Genomic DNA, 22,134 nt, shown 5'->3' with positions numbered 1-22,134 from the left:
CCAGTTTGAGAACCACTGTTCTAAAACATAACAACACTAGCTAGTAGTAAAAATGGCATTTTCCAAACAACTAAATATTACTGTTGTTTGCTTGGAAATGTTTATTTTGTGGCAGCGGAAGACTTTTTAAAATGTCATTTGAAAGCCAAAGCGTCCTGCAGCATGTTTAACTTTATATCTTGCAATGTATTGATATATTCAGGAAATAAAACACACTTGCAGCAAGTAAAGGTCATCCCATGGTGGCTTTATCACATTCCCAAGCAATGCAAGAATGCAGTCTAGCCTAAGGATAATTGTACACATTATTATTTTTTTAATTATTCCACACATAAGATATTTCAAGAAGGGTCAGTAGGAGCTAGAGAAGGTACATTGCCTATCAAAGTCCCAGGTTCAATCCCTGGTATCATCAGGCAGAGCTGGGAAAGAACCTTGTATGGAATACTAGTTTTGTTTAGTGTAGACATTGCTGAACTAGATGAACCAAGGATCTAATTTGGTATAAAACAGCTTTGAATGTTTAGAGATACAAAGACACACCTTGACATACAATATATGAATGCAACAAGCAGGTTTGAAAATACCCATCTTATAGGCACATCCTTCAGAGCCCCAGAGTATACCATTTAAAAAGACAGCATAGTGATGAAAACATAGCCTGACCTGACCTGATAAATTCCTGCTTACCCAGGGGCCAGCCACCCTGTTTCCCCCTCAGATCCCCATGTTTAACATTGTGATAATTGCTCTGTTGCACTCTGGAAGAGGTATTTCTTATATTGAAGTTTGAGAACAATAATTTGTAATAAATAGATGCAACTTGATAACTCCTTACCATTAGGACTTACCTATATGGAGTATTTGCAGGAACAGAAAATATTTTGTCCCAATAAGTTTTACCTGGGTAATCAACACTCAGTTACATCAGACTTTTATTGCTGGTCAATTTTATTTAAAAAATGTGGCAAACAGCAAATGGTAATTAATTGTACTACATACTCCCATAAAGAAAAGCAATCCTGTGTGGATTGAAGAAGACTGCAGAAAAACCAGTTGATATTCCATTCACGAATTAAACATTGAGAAGTCAAATTAGATGATGACTTTTTCTTGCATGACCTGATTTTTTTTAAATTTTATTTCTGAACCCGCCATGTGAAAGCTATCTGGATGTCTAAGCATAAAGCCAGAAACTTCTGAGTTTTGGATTGATATCTTCATGCTTTGATCAACTTATAGCTTCTTCCTTAAAGCAATGTGTTGAATGAGGTTTGGATATGTAGCCAAGGGCTGGTTCTGACATTTGGCCCAGCATTATGGTCTTATAAATGTTGGAAGCATACTATATAAGAGCCAGATGTTTAACCAATATGCATTATGTTAGCACAACTTTTGGGGAGGCAGAAAGATACTGGGTTATTCAGTTAGAAAAATGCCTGCTTAATACACATTTTTGTTAACGGAATGGCACATTCTTGAGGTGCTGTCTTGCTTCTAGCAATGTTTACTTCCATAATAGCAAGCTAATGGCCAAACCAGCCTATAGCAATGTTTTAAGACTTCAGTTGGTGCTTTGTAGCATGCATAAAATATGTGCCATTATTTAAGGTAACGCCTGTTTGAATTTGTTGTTGGAGTGAGTAACATTGCATCTGGAATGCTAGAGATTTTTGGAAAGATTGGCATGCTAAAATGCAAAAATGTTAAGCTGCATGTGGCATGACCTCCTTCATGCTTCCCTGTTGGTGGTGTTACTTTTAACATTTGTATTGTTCACGTTGATAACTGAGTCTGTTTACTACTCCTCAGAGCACTGCTTCTGAAAGAGATGGCAAGGTGAGGCGCTCAAGTTCTTTTCAGATATCAATGGATTTGCTAGAAGATCCCACCATACGCCAAAGAGCAATGAGTATTGCAAGCATAATCACAAACACGATGGAAGGTGTGTGTGTGTATTTGTATTTTTAAAACTAACAACCATGAGGTTTGGTTCACTGCACTCTTGTTTGTGTGATAGTCTTACCAAAGAGAAGCTACAAAAAGATAACTTGTATGTCTGAATGGGCCATTATAGACAGAAGAAGGAAAGCTTGGGAGGCCCCCAAATGGAAGAATGTAGAGAGGAGACCTAGATTGTAGGGCAGCCCAATCATATCTGCCCTGTGCCCAGAGGAACAGCGGTGCCAAAATGGCTGCCACTCTATCCTATCGGCTCCGAGGCAACCACTGGAGTCTCCTCACAGTATTTGTTCCCTTACCCCAAGTTAGAATGCAGCCAACAGCAATGGTCTCCTTGGATCTGCACCCGCTGTTGAGTGGTTGCAGAACTAAGGAAGCCTGTGTAGGACTTCCCAGCCAGGAAAGGAGGACAGGATACCCCTCTCTCAGGCCTGATTATTCTGATGGGAAGAAGTGAAATTCTGCATCAGTAAGGTGATGTGGTGGTAGCCAAATCTCCAGTCACCACTTGCAAACTCACCCTTGCCACACTGGGCAATGTAGCCCCTCTAACAGACAGCCTGCAAAGGAGAAGCACAATTGATTTGTGGCGTAGAATGCCGAGAGACATACCTCTCATTCTAGGAGGCCGTAATTCTATTATTAAAATCCAAGCATCTTATGTATTCCCACATCACTTACAGCACAACTCCCTCTTAGAAATTTGCCAATCTACAGAAAACATAAATAGGCTCTTTGAAGTACTCCTCCATAAATACTAAGATATAATAAATACCCTATGTCCTGATACTTAATGGAGAACAATATATATATCAGTGTAAAACCTCAGATATTTTATTGACAAATTACTGGAGAATTTGTTAATCAGATAAAGCTATTATAATGTATACAACAAAGAGCAATAAAGAAATTTTGTAGGTTTTGAATCACATTTTATTTAGATTGTTTATTCCTAATTAATGCAAAATATTATACAAATATTTGATCTTCATGTTGCTGTCACTGTTCCTCTCTCCAGAACTTGAAGAATCCAGGCAGAAATGCCCACCCTGCTGGTATCAATTTGCCCACACTTACTTGATATGGAACTGTAGCGATAGTTGGATAAAAATGAAGAAAACAATTCACTTTCTTGTAATGGACCCATTTGTTGATCTTGCTATTACCATCTGCATTGTACTAAACACTGTGTTTATGGCCATGGAACATTATCCCATAGATGAACCCTTCAAGAAACTTCTAGGAAACGGAAACTTAGTAAGTAAAATTTTATATTAGATTGTTTACTAAGTAGTACAGCGGTTTTTAACTGCTGTGTGCCATGAGGCTGCCTCAGGTGTGCTGCAGGGCCAGAGGGGACAGGCAGCAGCCGCGCCGGGGAAGCGGCTGCTTTGAGCCTCATGCGGCAGCAGAAAAAAACGGAGCAGGCAGCCAGTGAAGGGGCTGGTCACAGCTGCTTTGCACCTCCTGCTGTTGCTTGCTCCTGAGCAAGACGAAGGCTGCAACCCTAGCCTCATTTACCTGGGAGGAAGCCCCGTTGACTATTATGCGGCTTACTTGTAAGTAGACATGCCTAGGCTTGGGTATTGAGGCAGTTGTTGCCTGCCCTGCGTACTGATTGGGCAGCCAGAGAAGGCTGGAGGAGATCTGGGCGGAGCGAGTGAGAAGGAGGAGCCAGGTGCAGGCAAGCAGGTAGGAAGCGAGCGAGTCTGCTGAGACTACCAGCGGAAGAATTGGATGGCTAAAAGGGAAAAACCCTTTTCCTTGCCACTCCCCAAAGTGACCTTCCCTGCCTTGCCTTTTAGAGTAAGGGCATTGGGCCACAATCCTATCCACACTTACCTGGGAGTAAGCCCCATTGACTATAATGGGGCTTACTTCTGAGTAGACAGTTGCACTGAGTCACACTCTTTTTTCTTAAATACACAAGCAGACAATTGGCACTCCTTCTTCCCCACCCCATCCCCTCTTACAAGCATATTCCCCCCCCAAATCTCATAATCACAGTTAGCAGCTCTCTTACTGTCCCTCCCCTGACTTGACCCCACCTTCCAAAGGTCTAGAATCACTTGCCTCTCTCCCCCATGTCACTCCAGCTGAATCCTGTAGCTGTTTCAATCATGTCTCTTCATTGCCCCTCACCCCACATCTCTCCACTATGTGCTCAGTCTGACCTCTCTTCGCCAACACTTTCTGGCATAACACTTTAATAACAACATTTTTCCTCCTTTCCAGAATCACATATACTTTCCTCTCCAAGCTTCTTGTGAGTTTCTTTGTCATGTAATGATTTAAATTGTATTAATTATATTAATTAAAAATTAATTGTAATGTAGTGATTTAATGTATGTAAAAAAAACCTGGTAGTGTGCCTTGACAATTTTAGTGCCTTGTCAGTGTGCCGTGAGCTGAAAAAAGTTGAAAATGGCTGAATCAGTAAACCTGAAACCAGTTTTGCAAAACTACATTTAAAAAATTCTGTTTATATTGCTTGAGTTGTTGGCTGCCTTGGATAGAATTCTGTTGTAGAAAAGTGTGATATAAATAACTAATACAGGCATTCCCCTATATCCACAGATTCTATGTCTGCAGATACACTTATCTGTGGTTTTCCACCCTCCGTCCCTGCACACCCATTACATATCTACTGTCGTTTACTGTGGTGCCAAACACTCCTGTCTCTTCCTTTGCAGGAAGACAAACTGTCTCTTCCTTCCTATTATAGAATGTTAAAAGACGAACATGAGAAGCAAACAGCCAAACCTCTGGAGGAGGGAGGCTAAGAGAATGCTTCCTGTTAGCATTCTGGCTATCTTCCTCCTCTGGCATTCCAGGTGTCTGTTTCTCGTGTTCCTCTTCCAGCATTCTATAACATGCCGCAGAGGAAGAGACAGGAGTACTTGTCACAGTGAGTATAGGGTGCGCTTTTATTCACGGATTCTGTATCCAAGGATGGGATGGGAACTTATCCCCCGCAAATACGGGGGGATGCTTGTAAGTGTATGTAAACATGCCAAGTTTCTTTATACTGAGAGGCACAACTACAGTTCTTTTAGCTTAGTAGAGATGACTGAGGGCAACTTCAACTCTCTTAGCTCTCAGATAAAAATATAGGAACTTCTTCCAGATAGCCAAGTCCTACTTTAGGCCTCTTCTTCTTTTCATGTCAGTGTTCTCTCAATGTGTTTATCAGTCTGTTTCTTTGTATATTGTCTAAGGAGTGTGTGACAACACCCCTTTATATGAGACATATTGCAGGTTGGGAGGACTCCTGTGTCCAGAAAGACTGGAGGAGGAAAAGAAAGACTGGAGTCCAGTCCAGAAAGACTGGAGGAGGAAAAGAGGTCCCCGTCGTAAGCCATTTCTGCCCAGTCCACAAATGTACACATTTGGTCCCACTCGCTTTTATACAATGTTGGGTTATACAATGGCTTAACTGAGAGCAAGAGAGTAGCAATTGAAGTCAAAACTTTGAGACCGCCTTAGTGAACACTATCACATCGTCTTCTCTTTCTTACTTGCTACAGGCTGCAAATTCACCTTTGCTTTAATTTGGTTGTCTTCACATCTTGCTCAGTACCCTATTTCTCAGCCCAGCTGGAAACAGGACATTGATCAAATTTCAGCACTCTCACTTTTAGGTTGTCTTTATACCTTGCTTCTTTTTTATACTTACAGGCAACAAAACAAAAATAATGTGGTTAGATTTTTCAAAAAGAAAAATGAGGAGGAAGCCAGGATAATAAAAAGCAGCAATTAACTAATTACATTCTGCATTTAGGTATTCACTGGGATCTTCACTGCAGAAATGGTCCTCAAGATAATAGCCTTGGATCCCTATTATTATTTCCAAGAAGGCTGGAATATATTTGATAGCATCATTGTCAGCCTGAGTTTAATGGAACTGGGACTTGCAAATGTGGAAGGATTGTCTGTCCTAAGATCCTTCAGACTGGTAGGTATGATGCAAACCCCATTAATGATTTAATTATTGGATAGTGGAAAACTCATGATATCTGGGAGCATATTTAACAGTTTTCTGGTGCTGAATAGATCCATGATTTCCTGAAATTCATTAGATTCTGGCTAGGTTTAAAAAACTTCAGAGATGTAGTGGGCCTCCTTACTGCAAGGTCTACAACTCAGTGGCTTTTAGTAAAGGTTCCATCTGTGCTTCCAGGATCCAGCCCTAAAGTGAAAATGAGTAGTAAAAGTTCAACACACATTCCAGTGAAATTCAGGTTTACTAAATTTGTACAAGGTGGGAAAGGCTATAGGCATCCCTCAATATCCACAGGAGATACATCCCCCCTCACAGATACCAGAAAGGAGAATAAGGAGAAACTATCTCTGCGCCCCCTGCGGGCCCCCATACCCATCACCTTGTTTAGTTTCATTGCATGCCCCTGAAGTAATAGCATGTTTTGCTTGAACAAACGCTATAAGCAGAAAGCTTATAGCAAGATAGGCAAGCAGTCTGCAGCCTAGAAGGGAGACTAAGAGTGAATGTTTTCTTTTTGTTTGCTCTTAGTCTCATTCTAGGCTGCAGGGTACTTGCCTGCTTGTCTTGCTATAAGCTTTCAGTGTTTGTCCAGACAAGTTATATTATCACTTCAGGAAAATGTAATGAAGCTAAACAAAGGTGCTGGGGTTGGGGGGGGGGACACGGAGAACTGCGGATATTGGGGGACACTTGTATTTTCAATTACTGCAGATACTTGCCTATAAGTTGATCTCACAGATAAATCGGGGGCAGGTTTTGAGCCAAAAACCATGGAATTTTTTGACCCTCGGATAACTTAGGGGGGTGTCTGCCTATAGTTTTGTCTGATTTTACCCAAAGTCAGATCCTGAAAAATAACCTACCAGTAACTGTTACCTAAGAACTGAATAGTCTCTCATTTATTAAATATATAGTAAAAGATCATAAGATACATTTTTATTCTTTAACTTTTGAAATTCTGGTCTTCACAACCTTTTTGTAAATGCTATAAGAGTAAGTGCACTGTAAGCAATATACCAGTAGAACAGTGGTTCCCTACCTGGAGTACATGTAACCCTAGGGGCACTCAACAGGACCTATAGGGGCACTTGAAAAAGAGTTGAGTAATGGCAGAAAAAGCCTGGTAGGGCTCCAGAATGTCTTGCAGGGCCAGCAAGACAGGAAGGAATGTAGCTAGTTGACTGTGAGAGCCCCACCAATAAATAACTAGCTTTTGGTCATCAATTCATGTATGAATCAGTGATTGAAAACCAGCACAGTAAAAATGCTGAAACCTAGTATGGAAAGTGATCAATCACCAAGAATTTCTCAGGACACATCTGGTGCAAAACAGTGCAAAGGCATAGTCTTCTGTTCTTCAAACTGATAAAAAGAGAAAATACTGTGATGAATACATGAAGTGTGGGTTTTCATATAGAGGAGATAAGGGATTATACCTAAATTGCAAACATTTAGCTAATTTGAGGGGTACAATTTATGGAAATGGGCTGTCAAAGTGTATGCAAGTGGAAAAAAAAGGTTGGGAACCACTACAGGAGAATCATTAATCAAATCCTCCTTTAAAGTGCCTGGTGTGTTAAGCCAGAGGCTCTACATATACAACGTATGACACAAAGTTGGAAGGGTGCAATTCAATTCATAGTGGAGAGACAAGCAACAAGGAATGACTTGAGCAAGTGCAGCTGCACGTAGTTGCAACCCAGTTTACTCAGAAATAGACCCATTGCTTTCCATGGGTGTTAAAGTAATGATGCACAGAATTCTAACCTGGAACTGTGTTTCAAATGGAAACAAGGATTACATTCTGGTGTTTAAAAAAACAGACCTCTGCCTAGCATTTGCAAAATGGAATGAGACTGCAGCAGGCTCTGCTAAAGAGAAGGAGGCTTACTTGATTTAAATGGAAGTCTCAGGAGCAGTGAAAAGGTTAACTTTGGCTGGAGCTTGCCAGGGGTTGCTTTGGAGATTAACAGCCCTCTGCATTGCTTCTCTGCATTGCTTTGAAAAGCAGCTTCTCCAGAGTTGCTTGAAAAGCCCTGAGTGACCTTGGAGATAAGGCAAGGTGATGATCTATGCTTGATTTATTGGCAGAAATTTCTCACCCTATAGGCAAGTATCTACAGTATCTCTTTTTTCCTCTTTAGCCCCCAGCACCCCCTAAAAATTCCTCCTGAAGCTCTCTTGCTCTAATACCATGAATTTGATTCTACTGTCAAATGGAAGACAGGCCACAAGGCCACCGTTACTGTATTTATTCAATCCTACATACATGAAAATCAAACTAAGAGGTTAGACATGAACTTGTACCTTCCCTGCAACTGACAGAAATCTAACCTACACTTTCAGAACTATGTAGCAATAGTCAATAAGTGAATGATCTGAGTGGACGTTTCACATGTGGGGCTATGGGATTGCTTGAGTTCATGGCTTGTTTGTGATTTATAGTGAGATTCTAGCTGTGTTTAACTAGCTCTCTGTATTAGCTTCTCATATACAGCCATTCTTCATTATTGTTTGCAGCTTCGAGTTTTCAAGCTGGCAAAATCTTGGCCAACCTTAAATATGCTGATAAAAATCATTGGGAACTCAGTTGGAGCTTTAGGAAACTTGACCTTGGTGCTAGCCATCATTGTCTTCATTTTTGCTGTGGTTGGCATGCAGCTCTTTGGTAAAAACTACGAGGAGTGTAAGTGCAAAATTTCAGAAGACTGTGAACTTCCACGCTGGCATATGAAAGATTTCTTACACTCTTTCTTAATTGTGTTCCGAGTACTTTGCGGAGAATGGATACAGAGTATGTGGGACTGTATGGAAGTTGCAGGTCAAGCCATGTGCCTCATTGTGTTCATGCTGGTCATGGTGATCGGAAATCTTGTGGTATGTATCAATAGTTGTCTTTTCCACCATTGTCTTGTAACAGTGAAGAGCTTCTTTTCAATGTATTGGCTGATATTCTACAACTACAGTAGTCAGTGGGACAAACTAGTAAGGTGTCATGGGATTTCATTCAAAGAATCGCATGACAACTGACAATATATTCCTTGAAACCCCCTCCAAAATTGAAATTGAGGGGGTTTCAAGGAATATATTGCCCAGTTGCCATCACTGAGAGATCGCCTACACTTTAATTATCATTTGATCTAGCTGTTCAGAGGATTGTTAAAATGACAACTGGAGTATCAAATTCCACAGCTTTCCTGATCTGACCTTATAATAAGATAACTTTTCATCATAATCAGACTGTAGCTTTGATTGTGTATGCACCAGCCCTGCAAGGAGGATCTATGAATGGAAACACGTTTCTGTACCTGGAAGCAAGTCTTCCTTTCTGCCTGCACTGATGGCTGATATCCAACAGTGGTTCTGATGCGGTTTTTTCACCACAGGAATAAAAATCTTTACATGTGTGAATATATATTTTTTTCCTAAGTAATGTAATGTATTTCCTACCCAAGCAGTTGCAAAGTATGCATTTAAATATGTGTTTTTCTGTGCAGAATGCACAGAATCTGAAGGCATCTTCTTATGCTATATAACCCAATCTGCTGGGTAGTGGAGAGGAGTGCAACCAGGCATTCTCTTGTGAATTTTGGCAAGAGAGGAATTTGATAATATCCATAGCTAATGTACCCCATGTCATATGCTTTAATTATTTTCCTACATCTTTGGGTTTGATGGACAAAGATTTTGGCAGTGGGCAGCACACTCCCCTCCGATCCTCAGTGATAGTGGAAAACACTTTCTCATTTTGAGAGTTCTGATTTCTATTCTATGTATGAGTTTTCCCATCTTGTGGTGTTTCGTCCTCAGAAGTCTCCTCTTCTTCCCCCCTAGATTTTTGTTTGTTTATCCTCCCGTATTGCCTTTTTCCCCCCTCCCCCAAAGTTTCATTTGTGATGGCAGTAGTAAGAATGACAAATTATGTAAGTTACTTTCTTCAGTTCCCCATCATGCAAATTATTGGCATTTGGTAAAAACAAAACTGATCCTATCCTGTTAACCAAAAATCTGATAGCATTCAACTCAAAAGTGATACAAAGAAACTGATTTTACATTTACTGATACTAGAAGGTCATACTTTAGATGTTATTTTTTTAAAGAAAGTTATTTAAAAATCGAAATGCAAAACCATGAGGTTGGAAATGAATCTAAATTGTAGTTATAAGGGATGGACTGAAGAAATGAAGCCTAATAAAGTTTTGTTTTTTTTCAGGTACTAAACCTCTTTCTGGCCTTATTATTAAGCTCTTTTAGTTCAGACAGCCTTGCAGCTCCAGAAGAAGAGACTGAGGCCAACAATCTACAGATTGCTGTAGCAAGAATTCAGAGGGGAATCGATTATGTGAAACAAAAACTGTATGAGTTTGTTCAAGTCACCCTCTTGCAAAAATGTAAGAATGGCCCTGGAATCAATACAGCTGATGAACGAAGTGAAGGGAAAAGTGGGTCTGTTCCCAACCATACTGTAGCAGAAATCAATTACCCCAAAGATAGAACTACAACTACCATTTATGTCGACAGCACTGATCCCTTGTCCTTCATCACCAACCCACATCTCACTGTGACAGTGCCAATTGCTGTGGGAGAGTCTGATTTTGAGCATTTGAACACAGAGGAAGTTAGCAGTATATCCGAGATTGAAGCAAGTAAAGAGGTAATTATGACTATTTTACACCATAGTATTATGAAATCCTTGGGCACTTTACTCATTTCTGTTTGCATTCAATTTGTGTCCATAATCTATACATGGTAACATTTTTAAAATATAATTTTAAACTCTAACCACTTTTTGGCAATGTTTCTTACAAGTCTGAATGAGTACTGAAAATGACAGTATACTTACTTTTTCGCCCTGTAAACAAAAGATGGTGTGATATTGGGACATAAATTCACAGTTAACATGTATATGTATCTGCATGTTACTGAGTGTATCGTTAATCAAAAAGTTAGCAAACTGCAACGGAGTTGTGAGCATGTGTGTTGTTCTTTTGGATTGGAAATTTAGGAAGTAATGCACTATAGATGTGTGGAGTAAGGTTTACCACATGCCAGAAATGAGGGAAATGGTAGCATCTCATTAGCTGTAAAGTAGAACTTCTCAAGCTTTGTCACAGACAGCATTTTCAAGTTATGCAGAATGCTGTGCAAATATTTTTTTTCAAAGAAAAAAATTAAATGGCACAGCTGAGAATTGTCCTTTGCCAGAAAACAGGGCTATATTAATCTTACGTTGTCTTTAGAGTATGGAAAGGAAAGGTGCATAACTGGATGAATGAAGAACCTTACAAAAACTGCCCATCACAATCAGATTTCCTGAGCACACTTAGGGCTCACTACCAATGACCTGCTGTACTATCAGACCTTTCATTCCAGTGGCACAGCGTGCTTTTATAGCTGTTGCAAAACACAACATGACATTCAGCATGACCTGGCTGCCTAGCGAGAAGCTAGGGCCTCCCACCAGTGGCTTGTGATTGCTGGTGAATCAGGGGGCGGATCAAGGCTGAGAAAGGGGATATCGGTGGCAGCGGTGACACCAATGTCCTATTCCCCTTCTCATCCTCGATCCACCTACTTGTGTATGCTGGGACTTGTGCCAGCAAAGTAGCTGGTGAAGTCCAGGTGGATCCGTCAGGGAAGCAGAAGCTTGTTCCAGGGAAAGAGAACAAATGTTTCCTTACCTCGAGGTGGCCTCCAGGACCCAAAGCTCTCCAATTGTTTTCAACCATCAATCAACTTGTTGTTGGAGAATATATGGGGTATAAACTGACCAAGGTTAGGGAAGTCAATGTTATGCATTCCATAGTCTTCCGCCTCAAATGACAATAGGATTAAATAGGATGGATATATGCTAAGAAATAGCTCAGTCAGGTCTAAACTGACAGCCCAGTCCTAACCAACGTTCCAGCACCAATGTAGCTGCAATGCAGTACAGAGGTAAGGGAACAAATTTTCTCTTACCTTGAGGGGGCCTCTGTGACTGCCCCCCGCAGTGCAAAATTCAGTATGCACCCCATTGGCATGGCTATATCAGTGCTGTAAAGATGGTTAGGATAGGGCTATAAGAAATGTTGAGGCCTGAATAAGGGAGTCTTGCTTTATTCTTCAGAGAACCCTAATGGTTACAAATGAATAACTTGCAACTATCCTTATAGACCAGTAAATAATTACACTTTCATTTACCGGTCAGAGTAGGGGAAATTCCCAACTATTTATACACTTTGGAATGTCCAAAAACTAGAAGGGCCTTTTCTATGGCCCGTAGTAATTCCATTCCATCTGCTGTCCTTTGGGGCAGATTCAATGGTACTCCTCTACATGAGAGAATTTGTCCATGTTCTCAGCGTGCTGTAGAAACTTTAGTCCATCTTCTTTTCCATTGTCCGCTTCATTATGAGGCCAGGAGGAAATGTCCAGCTCTCCAACCCTATCTCAATTTTTTCTTGAAGGATTCTGCTATATTGCAAGCCTTATTAGCTTCCACTGACGCTAACACCATTTCCCAGATAGCCACATTTATCTCGCAAATTGTGGCGTCTAATCTGAAGCGTGCCCCCATTTCTTTGAAGTCTCTGAATTTCGGGAGTTAATTGCAAGTTGGTGTGTTATGTTATAAGCAAACATTTTTTTTTATTAGCTGTATGAAAGTGTTTAAAGATCTTTTAACTGTATGCCAATAAAGGTACTGAAACTGACCAGTAAATAAGATCAGCCTATGTATTTGTTTCATTCACGGGTGAGGCTCTTAATGCCAGAGTAGGCAACACAAGGTCTGCAAGCCATATCCAGTCCTCCAAGCTTCTGCTCTTTCTTGCTTGCAGAACTGCACAGTGTGGCCATGTTATGATTGCTTCCTGATGGGAGAAAGGATGAATCAAGCCAATATAAAGAATTCAGAGTTACGGAAAGCAGAAATATGTCATATCCCAGGAGAGTATGAAATAAAGGGCTTTTTTCCTGGGTGTTTAACATAATTACATCTCCATTAATTCAATAGATTTCTGATTACAGAGAAGCCTGTATAAGAAAACACACTTCTATTTCCTTTTTTTCTGCAACTATACTTGCTATAAATGAAAAAAATCTAATTACAAAACTGCAGTTTTAGTAACTGTAGCATTTCGGTGCATCTAGGGTTATTTTAGTTTTGATGTGAAGTTTTTAGATTACTAAAGAGGTGAGAAAGAGGATTCAGTGGTTGAAATGTATTCAAAGTCTACAGTAGACAAATGAGAAGCAGAAAAGACAGCTGCAAAATAAAGGAGCATTCAGTTTAAGCTGGATGCAGCTGGATGGAGACTTGGTTGGTTCAGGGTCCCTTATGCCAGCCCAGGAGTGTCGCAAATGTGCCGTGAAGCACCTTTGTGTCTTCTCTGGAGTCAGCCAGTCCAGCGCAAGGAAGTGCACTGGCCCACAGAAGCCAGACGCAGCCTCCATGGTAATGAAACTGGGTAAGTTTGCGCCAGCCAAGCTCAGCCTGTGCGGGGGTCTGTTGGGGGCATGGGGAGGAGGTGTCTTGGGACAGGGGAAGGTGGGTGGCAGGCAGGCCTGTGGACGGATGGTGGGAGAGTGTAGGGGACAGGATCCAGCATTTGTGCTGAATCCTGACCCTGTTCCCAGGCAACCCGGTACAGCTCTGAGCTCCTCAGATCTATACCACCCATTGGGGCTGCTGTGGCTTTGCCCAGGGTAAGGGACTCTGCACTGCTTTGGACCTCAATCTCACGCTGGATACGGGGCAAGTCTGCCAGCCTTCCTATTCCAGCACAAGTTAGGATTGGGCTGCCCGTCATCTCCCTCTTCTCTCCTTCCCACAACATTGTTCACCAGCTATCTAATGACTAGTCCAAGCTAGTACAGCAGGAGCCATGTTTTAAGCATTTTTTTTTCTTTTAAATAATTGTGGAGATAGGTGTCTCACCTCCTTATAGCAATGTTAACTATATGCCTAGTGAACGCTAACACACACTTTATAAATCCATTGGCCAAGCACTATCATGTTGAAAACTGCTGTGCTAGATTGTCACTTACAGCTAAAGATGGGAACAGCTCAGAAAGACAGATATCATTGATAATACTTAACTGCCTTTAAAAGCCAGTGCAAGTGTGATGTCCCTGCTGACTAGACAAAGAGGCACCTTTTAAAATTAGTGTCTACTTATATTTAGCAACTGTCCTTGTTTATCCCAGCATGGCAGCTTTTCCAGTGGCTGTTGCTAGTGTCTCTTTTGTGTGGTTCGTGTGTGTGTATGTGTGTTAAGATTGTTAGCCTTTTGGAGACAGGGAACCATTTATTTTACTAAGTAAGCCACTTTGTGAACTACTCTTGTTGAAAACCAGTATATAAGTATTCTTAATAATAATAATAATAATAATAATAATATGGTTATTATAATGTTTTGTGTCATGCTCACACCTAAGTCTGATTACTAATTTCAGTGACTGTTCTGCGTATCACAGTACTCTCAGTATGTGTTCATACAAGCCCCTCACTCAAATACTATGTTTTCCTAATATGTTTGTTGTTAACATTAATAATGTACTTGAAAATCATTTTGCAGCCATGTCCACAATATGTCCAGGACTAGAATAATATATTTATGCGTTCGACATCATTTCCTGCCAATCTTCCTTTTGCAGGACTAAAATGAAGCTGGATCAGTCAAGAATGCAGCCCTGGTGCTTTGTAACCAGGCAGAGCAACATGTGCCAGCCATTTTTAAACAGGTTACCTCAGCAAATCATATGTTCATGATCACTGTTGAATAAAATTGACTGGCCTGCATGCTAATCAGCTACAGTATATGCCACCTTCATCCATTGTACCAGTGGAAACACATACAAGCTGATCTGTAAACTTGAGTCATGTGCAAGCATGATGGGGGAGGAAACTCCAGCATTCACTGTATTAGATAATTTTTACATGACATTTTAGTATGTGATCTGCATGATCTATGAATACATTTCACCTTGGATTATAAATTTACAAGAGTGCTCAAGTTTCGTAGGAGCTAGTTGTATTTTGAAAAAAAAAAAAAAATCATTGATGTGTTGTGATGCTTATTAATGTTGTGCCTTCAGATGTTAATCATAAAGTTATATTTGAGTTCCTTAATACCAGCTTAATTCAGGATAGCATCCTGATTTTACACTTGTGCAGCATACAGAATCACAATCCTCCTTGGCTCAAAGCCAAGGAAAAAGCAACTCAAGCCATTTGAAAAGCAACTGCTGAGAACTGGAAAGCCCACAACAGTGGCATGGGGTTCAGAGGAAGTGGGAGTACCCAGAAACTGCAGGGGGCACTGCTAGCAGAGGCATGCTCCTCTAGCAATTCATCTTGCAGCTTCTAGGTCACATTCTCCTCTTGCAGCCACCTTGCATGCCCTGATCCAAGATCCCCTGATGTGTAACAGCCTTGGGGGAAGGGGGACTTCAGTGATGGAGGACGGTGTGCTGCACTCATGCAAGTCTAAACTCAGGATATGACCCATAGCAACTTATGGTGATCGTTTGTTGCCTCAGTGTTCATCATTACATAATGATAACTATTTCCATTTTATGCTTCTATTCTATTTCTTATGTTTCTATTGGGGAGAGGGATGTAAACTAAATGAGATGTTTTTGCATTCATAAGCTGCTCAGCATTGTGATACTTGATAATAGTCTACAGTCTCAATAATCGGCGCCATCCATTGTCCAGTATCTTCTGTGGAAGGAAGAAAGAAAGACCATGAACATAGCCGGGCCGTTGTATAACGGAGAATGGGAAGGACCTGATTTCCTGTGCATGCATTGATCACTTGATGGATCACAAACATAGTGTTTACAAGACAATGAGATATCAATTTTCAGATATAGTCCATATTCCCTTGGATCATTGCCAAGAGTGACTAGGCGACTCTGAGCTGGTGCAGACATTATCTAATAACCACTGTTAGGAAATAGAGGCCAGGTTCCCATTCTGTTCCTCCCCAACCCCGTCCCTCCTTTATAGCATCAATTTCCCCCATCCTACCCAAATCAACTTTAACTCCATGGAAAAGTATCATCCCTGGTACCATCACTGTTAACTACGGTTGATACTAACTCAGTGTCTCATTAACAAGCATTGCTAACCAGCTCCAAGCAGCCAAGATCTGCCCCCTTGGCCAGTCTTTGGCCTAGCCTGATTCCTGCCCCAATCGTCCCTGAACTTCTTCCTCCATCAGCTTGCCTGCTTTAGTGGAGGTTTGTTGGCCCATCACTGCTGAGCGGGGCTCCTACACCATCAGCAGGGAGCTGCCCACTTTCAGAGTGGCTTGTGCAATGGCAGGTGAATTGCAAGGCCTATCAGCGTAAGACCTGATAGGATTGGGCCGGTAGTCAGCAAAGAGTTTTCTGGATCACCCCTTAAGATTATCATGTTTTGCCAACCATTCCCATTAACAGCAACTTCTTTTTCTTTCCCCACTATTTGTGCTTAATATCTAGCCTGTGGAAGCATTCTGTGAAACTCTGTTTTATGACTTTTATAGTGTAGTCCTACAGTTCTTACAAAAGTTTACTCAGAATTATCCCATTGTGTATGGGACTTACAGCACAGTACTATACAGGACTACTCAGAAGTAAGTCACATTCTGTTCAGTGAGACTTAGGGCTAAATCCTATCCAGTTTTCCAGTGCTGGTGCAGCTGTGCCTATGGGGCATGCACTGGTGGTGGGGAGGCAGTCACAGAGGCCTCCGCAAGGTACGGGAACATTTGTTCCCTTACCTCAGGGTCACATTGCGGCTGCACCGGTGCTGGAAAGTTGGGTAGGATGGGACCCTTACTCCCTGGTAAGTGTTTATAGGATATCACCTCCCATATGTATAGAGTTGCAACCTCAGTTGATTTTCTTATGGTGCCTGTTATGGTTTGGTTATTTATTTGACTTCCAGTGGTAGAAGGATATTTGCCCATATAGGGTTTTTTTTTTTTTTTACTATACAATAACTGTAAAAAATTATGTATAGTTTGTTAACCAAAAAATATGCAATTTTATATGACATGTAATTTCAGAATTTATCATAATGACTGCTTTGGTGATCTTTTTTTCTATAATCCAGTTGAGAATGATCTTCCCTTTTCATCGCTACAGCATTTTGTAACAAAAATGCTGCCCATGCCAGAATGATGAAAGCAAAATTTAACATAATTTATTAGGATAAATGTAATTAGTATCTTCCAGTTCAGCATGACATATAATCCCTTGTTTGTAAAGTGCTTCACAATCCTTACATGAATGATTCTCACAGCCACTTCGTGAGGTAGATAAACAAAGCTAGGAAACATGTTTGTTGTGACAGCACCATAGTTGCCATCCCTTATTCCAGGGGTCTCTAAACTTTTAGGTCAGAGAGCTACATCAAATATCTAGAAAGGTGTTGAGGGCCAGAAAAATAAATAAATACATTAGAAAGCCTTCAGACGGCCCAAAAAGTCACTTCTGATTTTCCAGGAAAACCCGGAAGTGATGTTTTTAGGCTTTAGAAGGCATTCTTAGGGGAGGCACATGGCCTCTCCAGCCCTCAGAACACCCTTTAGACACAACTGGAGCTCTGGTCACATTCAGTAGAGCGGGCCAGAAGCTTACAGGGGACCAGAGGCTTGCCACGGGCCGGATAGAGACTGGTTGTGGGCCGCATCTGGCTCCCGGGCCAGGTTTAGAGACCTCTGCCTTATTCTAACAATAAGGAGACTCCAGTAGCCAGGACAAATGCTGACAAGGGAACGTCCTAACCATTCAGAACTGCCTAGTATGATGGCTTTCCACAGCCTGACCACCATTGCAGTATAAGGCTGGCAGTTGCCATCGATCTAACTACAAGATCTAATCTCCTTGCTGAGTGGAAGGGAGATACAGAGAGGCATTCACTTTTCCTAGTCAGCTTTCTTCTTGATTGCCCTGGATAGAATAGGAAGTTACTTGCTGCCTTTTAGGAAGATTATCCATTTTTATAATGAATGGAGCATGAACAGAATCATTCATTCTAAAATGAGTGGCACAGAGTGTGGATGAACATGAATTGGGTCCATTTTCATTTTTAAAAAATGTCTTAGTTCAAACATGATTTTTGCCACCACCTGTGTCTCTGATGGACACCACCTGTGTCTCTTGGTGGTGGTTATCTTGAATCCCCATAACTGTCCCAGGACACAATGTCATTTTTGGGACAAGTTCTTTCTTTCTTTCTTTCTTTCTTTCTTTCTTTCTTTCTTTCTTTCTTTATTTATTTATTTATTTATTTATTTATTTATTTATTTATTTAAAAAAGGCCAACCCCATGAAAAAAAGAGTAGCCACGTGTTGTAGCCACTTTTTTTTTCTTTCATAGCAGCATCTATTTTTTTAATCCACACTGCCTTGGAATGTTGCTGTGCCCTGGATGGGCAGCTATGGATAGATGGATGCAGCTCTGTGTACTGCAGTTCCTGCTGTTGCTAATGCAGGTGGCAGGAAACATCAAATTCAAAGAGGGATTTTTTAATTCTTTAAAAAAAACTCACAAAAAATTAGGGGAACAATTTGGAACCTTCTAAATAGTTCTGTGCATTGAAGCTGTGAGATCTAGTGGGCCTGAAAAGAAAAGGTTCCAAACCCAAGGTATGTCTTTAAGAGATAGGGAATGATTCCTGGATGCCAGTCCTTGCCTCTCTGCTGCTGCTGACACCTACCGCAGTTGCAGGGCATCCTGGTGAACCAATCACATTCTTGGAGCAGAGGCAAGGCACAAGGCAGCCAGGACCAGTAGTACAGTACTCACTAGCTGCTAGGGGAGACTAGAAACTCATCTTTCCTTCCGCACAACAGATGTTTTCTCCCCACAGAGATGGTCAGCACACTGCAACTCTGTGCTAAAACACAGAGTTGTGCTATGGGGGCTGCATTACAGACTCTGTCTTTTTTATCTCTGTCATTGAAGGCAGTGGCTCTTTAGTGGCTCTTTAATGCTATTTGGGGGGTGAGGCCACCTCTTCTTTTCTAGAACTAAAGAGCTAGTAGCTTTTCAAATTTTAAGTGTAAAGGCCTTGCAGATCCTTGGACATGCAGAGGGAGTTGGAAGGGTACTGTACTTGCAAGGGCATGGGTGGCATGCTTGCTTACCAAGCAGTTAGTTGGTCGGCTAAGGCTGCCCAGTGAGTCCAAGACAGCAATGCAATTAACAGCAACATAGCAAAGATAGATATATCTAGATTTTTCCTTGCAATTTGTTTCATGGAAATTCTTTTTTAGAATAATGCTGTCTTATGTTTAAGTGATGTAAAGTAGTAAAGCTATGGGGTGATACTGCAAGCTTGAAGTTAATACTAGCAGTCTGAATCCTCCTATATTATTTTAAATATGCTTTCATTATTCCTTACATTCATCTGGCTTGTGCTGGTGCTGTCATTACTGATGTTATATACTGTATGGTAATAACATTGTAACAGGTTGGAGAATGCCACTACGAAAACTACTTTCATTTATTTTGGTACACGTCCCTGTCTATTGTTCTTGCATTTATTTCTCTCAACCCTTTCCAGGGCAGAACCTTGACTTGCATTGCCAGGGTAATCTTGGTTAATGAGGTTGAAGGATACCAAATCAATGCAGTCATCATCCCATAACTAGAATTAGCAACTATCTCAATATTGACAAAGATGGGTATGTGTACCAGAGTAAAAAATAGTTTAGAAATGCTCTGAAACAAACACACTTCTGCACTTGCAAGAGAGAATGCAGTATAAACACTATGAAAATGAAATTGTTACGCTTTATTCGTTTTTGAAATTTTGGAAGCCAGTTTTATGTTGAGCTTTTCCATCTTGAGCACGGGGAATGGGGGAACTTTATGTTTTATAATATGGTCTGTGATATTGGCTAAGTGTCTAGCATCTTAGCATTTTTTCCCTAAGTTTCACATCATGAAAAGTAGATCTGTGATATAAATTATGTACATGTGGGGTTCCCATATTGAGAAAAATTACGATTATTGGTGTAATCCACATCCTGTGAAAGCAATCAAAGTTTTGCAGACTATTTCATTGAACTGTGGGATCTTCCTTTCTGTGATCCAGTCTGTGATGTAGGATTGAATTATTTTGATAGAGGATATAGAATATGTCCATATAATATATGCATGTTTGCTCAGAATCAAGACCAGCTGAGTTCATTGGGTCATTGGGGCTTTCTCTCCTGTAAACATGCTTAATAATAATAATAATAATAACAACAGGTATTTATATACTGCCTTTCTTGGTCTTTATTCAAGACTTTATTCAAGGCAGTTTACATAGGCAGGCTTTATTAAATCCCTATTAAATAGGGATTTTTACAATTTCAAAGAAGGTTCTTTCTTTCAAGAACGACTACATTCAAGGTGTTTCATTCCGATCTGGGTTCACATTCTGGCCTCCATCCTCCCACGCTCAGAGCAGATGGAATTGCTCGGCTTCCGCTTGTCAGCTGCTCCAAGGTCGCACGGTGCCGGTGGCCTCGAACTGGCGACATTGTGGATGTTATCTTCAGGCAGACGGAGGCTCTACCCTCTAGACCAGACCTCCTGCCCTGTTAATATTACAATGTAACTATGTAGCAATGCTTTTTATGACTTATTTGCTGGTCAATTGTCATTTAAGTGAGAACCATGACAAAATGATTTTTTTTTTTAATTTAAGAAAAAAATTCAAAAGAAACATTGCTTGTGGCTTTTAAATATGGTGGTTTTAAATATATTGGTGTAGGTATTTTGCCACCCAAAAACAATGGAAATTTCATTTGGTAATTAACGATACAGTCCCATGGGATTTACAAGTTAGGGATACATATGGGTATACATACATGTTTCTTTGCACATGTGATTCTAATTTTAGGTGTGTGGCTGTAACACCTGAAATCACAATTGCATGCTCAGTAACAATTGATTGCAATTCAGAACAGATTTATAGTCATTTAAAATGTGCTGTGGGATCTTATTTACAGAAATTAAGCATTTCCAGTTCCACTGAAGGTAGTACAGTTGACATTGCTCCACTGGAAGAAGAAGCAGAAGCTTTAGTGGAGGATCCATCAGAACCAAAGGCTTGTTTTACTGAAGGTATGTGGGGAGCTTGTTGGTGGTGATTGCATACATAGCCCCAAAACATTGGATCCAGGCACACTTTTGGTCTCAGTTCATAATAACATATCCTCCTCCACATGCATTGCTGAACTAAGTGGCATAGGACCAGGATACCTATAGGCACTTCTTCTTTAGTAGATAAGCACTGAGCCTGCTTAGCTACTAAAATCCAACTATATGACCATATTCCATATCCTGCCAATCTCAGATTCAATTGGCTGAGAGACCTGAAAAGGCTTTTCAATGGCCACACCTAGATCTTGGAACTCTCTTGTGAGGGAGGCTTTTGTAATTGTTGATGTTGTTATTTGAAAAGACTGTTATGAGCACCATGAGCAAACAGAAAGGTAAGATATGAAAATTTTAGAAAATTAAACCTGAGCCAATCTGTATGCTAATTAAGAATAAGATTTCATACATGTAATGAAGAGAAGTCTGGGCCAAAAAGTGTCAGAAATCATGAATTTGACAGTCTAGGCCAGGGGTGTCAAACTCGTTTCATACAGAGGGTGGAAGTTAGCATTCAGGACATCTGCTGAGGGCCAGAAGTGACGTCATTAACCAGAAAGTGACATCATTAAGCAACTGATGGCCAGAAATCAGCACTTTGTTCTCATTAACTGCAAATGACAGAAGAGAAAATACGCAAATCTTGATCAAGATATGGGACAGCCCAATTTTCATGTGGGCTGCTGTTTCAGCAGTAACACCTCAGCACTGCTCAGCAGCTGAGAGCCTGAGGGCTGGATAAAAAGCTTCTGGGGGCTGCATCCACCCCCTAGGCCTTATGTTTGACACCCCTGGTTTAGAAGGTGCTGCAGGATTCTGAGTTGTTTTTGCTGGAACAGACCACTGCGGCTATCCTTCTGATATTTGTCACCTTCGGAAAATGTTATTTGACATGTTGTTGCCATCTTTGATGACGACGACGACAATGATACTATTAAATCATTACTTCTTGTCAGCCAGGTTAACTAAACAGCATAGAGCACAAAAAGCATGAAGTGTCAGGTCCATTTGTGGTCAGTATATTTTACTTCCTGAC

General features: G+C 40.8%; 1 protein-coding gene across 18 annotated transcripts in view; it reads left to right on the top strand.

The window, feature by feature from the left end:
- LOC136657740 (sodium channel protein type 2 subunit alpha-like) overlaps positions 1-22,134 on the top strand; it is a 57,779-nt gene that overhangs the window by 18,936 nt on the left and 16,709 nt on the right. For 16 of the 18 annotated variants that reach the window (XM_066634692.1, XM_066634693.1, XM_066634689.1 and 13 more), the window contains 6 exons: positions 1,813-1,945; positions 2,981-3,219; positions 5,744-5,917; positions 8,486-8,842; positions 10,179-10,619; positions 20,951-21,065. In XM_066634692.1, the coding sequence (XP_066490789.1) occupies positions 1,813-1,945; positions 2,981-3,219; positions 5,744-5,917; positions 8,486-8,842; positions 10,179-10,619; positions 20,951-21,065 (1,459 nt within the window). The remainder of the gene's footprint in view (positions 1-1,812; positions 1,946-2,980; positions 3,220-5,743; positions 5,918-8,485; positions 8,843-10,178; positions 10,620-20,950; positions 21,066-22,134) is intronic. The other 2 variants (XM_066634698.1, XM_066634699.1) reach the window with 1 other exon arrangement.

The sequence above is a fragment of the Tiliqua scincoides genome, chromosome 1, assembly GCF_035046505.1.
Source record: "Tiliqua scincoides isolate rTilSci1 chromosome 1, rTilSci1.hap2, whole genome shotgun sequence".
Classification (NCBI taxonomy): domain Eukaryota; kingdom Metazoa; phylum Chordata; class Lepidosauria; order Squamata; family Scincidae; genus Tiliqua; species Tiliqua scincoides.
The sequence above is the reverse complement of the archived record's forward strand: the minus strand, read 5'-3'. Positions and strand labels throughout refer to the sequence as shown.